A 3,445-nucleotide genomic window follows, 5' to 3' on the forward strand; every position below is an offset into this window, starting at 1 on the left:
TCAGGGCTGTAAGGTGGGTGGTTCAAACAGTTCCCAACCTAGTTGGTTTATGGTCTCAATGGTTCGAGTGGCAGTGTGGGGCCTTGCATTGTCTTGGTGGAGAATGACGCCACGAGATTGCATGCCTCTTCTATTGTTCTTAATGTCCTTGACTTGCTGTAGCAGTTGGCAGTAATTTTCACTGTTTACTGTAGTTCCCTGCTCAAGAAAGCTTATTGTAATGGGGCCTCTCACATCCCAAAACACTGTCAACATCACTTTCTTGACACTTCTCTGAGCTCTGAACCTCTTTGTGACACAAGATGATGGGTGCTTCCACCTCAATGACTGCTGCTTTGACTCTGGCTCATAGTGGGCCACCCAGGTCTCATCACAAGTCACAAGTCTGTTTAAAAAGGAATCACCTTTTTAAACCCTGTCCAGATTCTTCCTAGACATTTCCAATCGCTTAGCTTTGTTGGCATCACTGAGCATTTTGGGTACCCACCTGCAGCACACCTTTGAGTACCCAAGATCTTCATGAAGAATGGAATGCACTGTTCCAATGGAGATGCTCAATGATTCAGCAATTTCCTCTACCTTTATCCTCCTTTTTGCTCTGACAAGCTTGTCCACAGCCTCCAACTTGGATGGTGTGGCTGCCTCATTTGGCCTGCCTGACCTTGGTTCATCCTCAATAGAGGTCCTTCCTTCCTTAAAACTGCTAGACCATTTGAAAACTCTGTTTTGGCTTAAACAACTGTCACCATATCAAGCTTTCATTCTCTAATAAATGTCACTTGGTCTGACTCCTTCACTTGACAAAAATCTTATTACAGCTCTCTGTTCAACATGTGAGCAAATTTCAAGAGGGGCAGCCATTTTGAAAGTCTCCAAAGAAATTTATAGCCTCAAAGTTATTGAAAAAGATTACAGTGTGAAGACAACACCTGAAAGAACATAACTCCAAAAAATTATGCATGTATCACAATAATATTCTAACTTATAAGGAAATTATCTTTACTTATCGAATCGCCCTCATAAGTATGTTTAAGGCTTGTATAAGTAACCTGTATTGGTTTCTACTGAAAATTTTTTTTAATAAAATGGAGATAATACTTTGGCGGACGCCAGGCCATGACACTGAATTTCTTATTTATTGTATGTCTGGTCATTTTTATTATATTGTTGTTTTAATCGTTATGCTATCACTTATCGCTGTTGTCTTATTTTTTTGTATGTGTTGTCCTTTTATTATATCGTTGTTTCACTCGTTATGCTATTGTTATATCTGATATCCCGTCATAACACTATCACTTATCGTCGCTTATATTGTTGTCATACCAAAGCACGAACGGTCCTATTTATTCACCTTTTTAGCCGGTGTTCTTACCGTTTGCCGTTAGCCGGAACGGTTGATATTATCTATACAGTCAAACATGGATAACTTGTCCTCGGATAGCTCGAACACATGGTTAACTCGAACGGTTTCTTTGGTCCGTTCCCACGTAATGATAAATTGCTTTAGATAACTCGACCTCAACTCTATTAACTCGAACAGTTTTTTGTCTCACGGCTACCGAGACGGTTGTTATCGCTTTAGAAAATCAATTTATTACAAGTCATAGAGGTAAACCTCAACTTTTCGTAATTCATAGGTGTCGTTATTACCACCATCGGCAAAATATTTTTGTCAATGACTTTTCTAAAAGTTTGGTGAAATTTGATTTTTACCAAACATCCGCTTAGTGATCGCCTTTCGGAAGCATGGAGAAGTGAGGTGACCTTCGCATGAACTTCAAAAAAAATCGGCAGAATCGATCTTGGTTAAAACACTCAAAAGAAAAAGATGTCTTTTTTTCTGAACATTTCAACAACGATCAAGTTTTGCCAATTTTAATCTAAAAACGTCCTGGCAATAACATCACCTCAAACAACAAACCAATCTCAAGTGATAGAAAAATCTCCTATACTTTTTGATAAAAAAGTTTTAAACTTTACATTAGAAGCATTTAATTTGAAACAAGCCATTTATGCTGTTGATTTATATTATAGTTTGTATATGTACAGCTATCTACTAATAAATAAATAAATACATGGACTTGTGACAGTGCTTTGATAACTCGAACACTTTCGCTCAGTCCTGTGAAGCTCAAGTTATCCATGTTTGACTGTATATATATTTCTCAAAGTCCGTCCGTGTGTTCGTCGGAAATCCGGCTATAGATCTTAAAATCTTGGAATAAATATTCGTACTGAATAAGATTCGATCTTGGTCAAGCCATTCACCAGTCTTACGCCTTGCCCACTAGACTACGGAAGTCGAATTGCTAGCCTGCCAATATAAGTCATTATATCAGAGCAATACCTAACTGCTTTACGTTTGACGCGGATCATAGCATAACGTCATGAGAAGCTGCTCGCTCACATTATTAACCCTTTCAGTCCTAATACCTACTATTTCGGGAGAAGTTGTGTTCACTCTGGCCTGAAACCAACTACGGTATTTCGGGTCACTTTCTGAGTAACTTTATTGATACTCATTTTATGTAGATCGTTTATTTGAAGGTTTATTTCAAAAGATAAGAGTCTGTTGTTAATTTTGATACCAGAATTGTGGTTGGATAAAAACATTTTACCAGGCCAATCCTGTGTTAGATTTCAAGTTCTTCAACTCAGGAGGTCGCCATTTTGAATACATTTACCTAAAGCCGTTGCTAGATTTCTGAGTCAATCTAACGTAATTATAAGTTCAGATGAACAATTCAACAGTGAAAACGATTAACATCAACAGAATGATAAATTATTAGCAGCATAAGGTAAGTTCTAAATGTACTACAGCAGATTTATTGAATTAATATATTTTTTATTTCGAAAAAATTGTTTCCAGCTGATAAAACTTTTTATATTTTTTTGTAGATACAAAAGACATAGTAAATGCATTTACTTTTAGATATTGTTGTGCAAAAAAATTGGAAGCCAGAAAATAATGCCGTTTTTATATAATTTTTATTATCGTTATGCTGTTTCTTGTAGGTGAGGGTGGAAATGTAAGTGATGATTCTTTTACTAGTGGCAATGATGCTATGCCCAAAGCGTCCACACATGTCAGTGATTATCAGCAACTGATAGTTATAGTTTATGAACATTTATTTTATATCTTTTTTGATAAACTTCCTTTTTCTACTTATTTTGATACACATTCTTTTTACCCATTTTCATGCGTTTTTCAGATGATATCAGTTTTGTACTCAAGTTGTTTGCATATTGTGTGTCTTATTATCATAATTGCAATAATGTTTGTTTAGAGTCATTAGAATGTAAATGTTGTCTTTATAGAATGTATTTATGATATAAAGACATAATAAACCAATAAATCGAACTATGGATCGGACGATCTTTTATGCCATGATGTTGCATATAAGCTGACAACTTCTGTTCTACTGGTTAGAACTAAAAAATTTTT

At 36.0% G+C, this 3,445-nt stretch overlaps 1 protein-coding gene across 1 annotated transcript; it reads right to left on the bottom strand.

Annotated features, from left to right (window-relative positions):
* On the bottom strand, positions 1-2,680 carry LOC137386824 (histone-lysine N-methyltransferase SETMAR-like). Its single transcript, XM_068072979.1, has 3 exons — positions 2,619-2,680; positions 488-700; positions 1-385 (listed from the first exon to the last, which is right to left on the bottom strand). Exons 1-3 carry the CDS (start codon positions 2,678-2,680, stop codon positions 1-3), a joined length of 660 nt encoding a protein of 219 aa, XP_067929080.1.
* Between the last annotated feature and the right edge of the window lie 765 nt (positions 2,681-3,445).

This window comes from Watersipora subatra, chromosome 1 (genome assembly GCF_963576615.1).
Source record: "Watersipora subatra chromosome 1, tzWatSuba1.1, whole genome shotgun sequence".
Taxonomy (NCBI): domain Eukaryota; kingdom Metazoa; phylum Bryozoa; class Gymnolaemata; order Cheilostomatida; family Watersiporidae; genus Watersipora; species Watersipora subatra.

Bases quoted from the DNA above. Each gene is read 5' to 3' on its own strand.
- LOC137386824 (XM_068072979.1), bottom strand. From the start codon at position 2,680: ATGTATTCAAAATGGCGACCTCCTGAGTTGAAGAACTTGAAATCTAAC. The intron at 701-2,618 runs GTAAAATGTTTT...ATGGTCTAGCAG, and splicing joins TCTAACACAGGATTGGCCTG to TTTTAAGGAAGGAAGGACCT. The intron at 386-487 runs GTGGGTACCCAA...CTTTTTAAACAG, and splicing joins TACTCAAAGGTGTGCTGCAG to ACTTGTGACTTGTGATGAGA.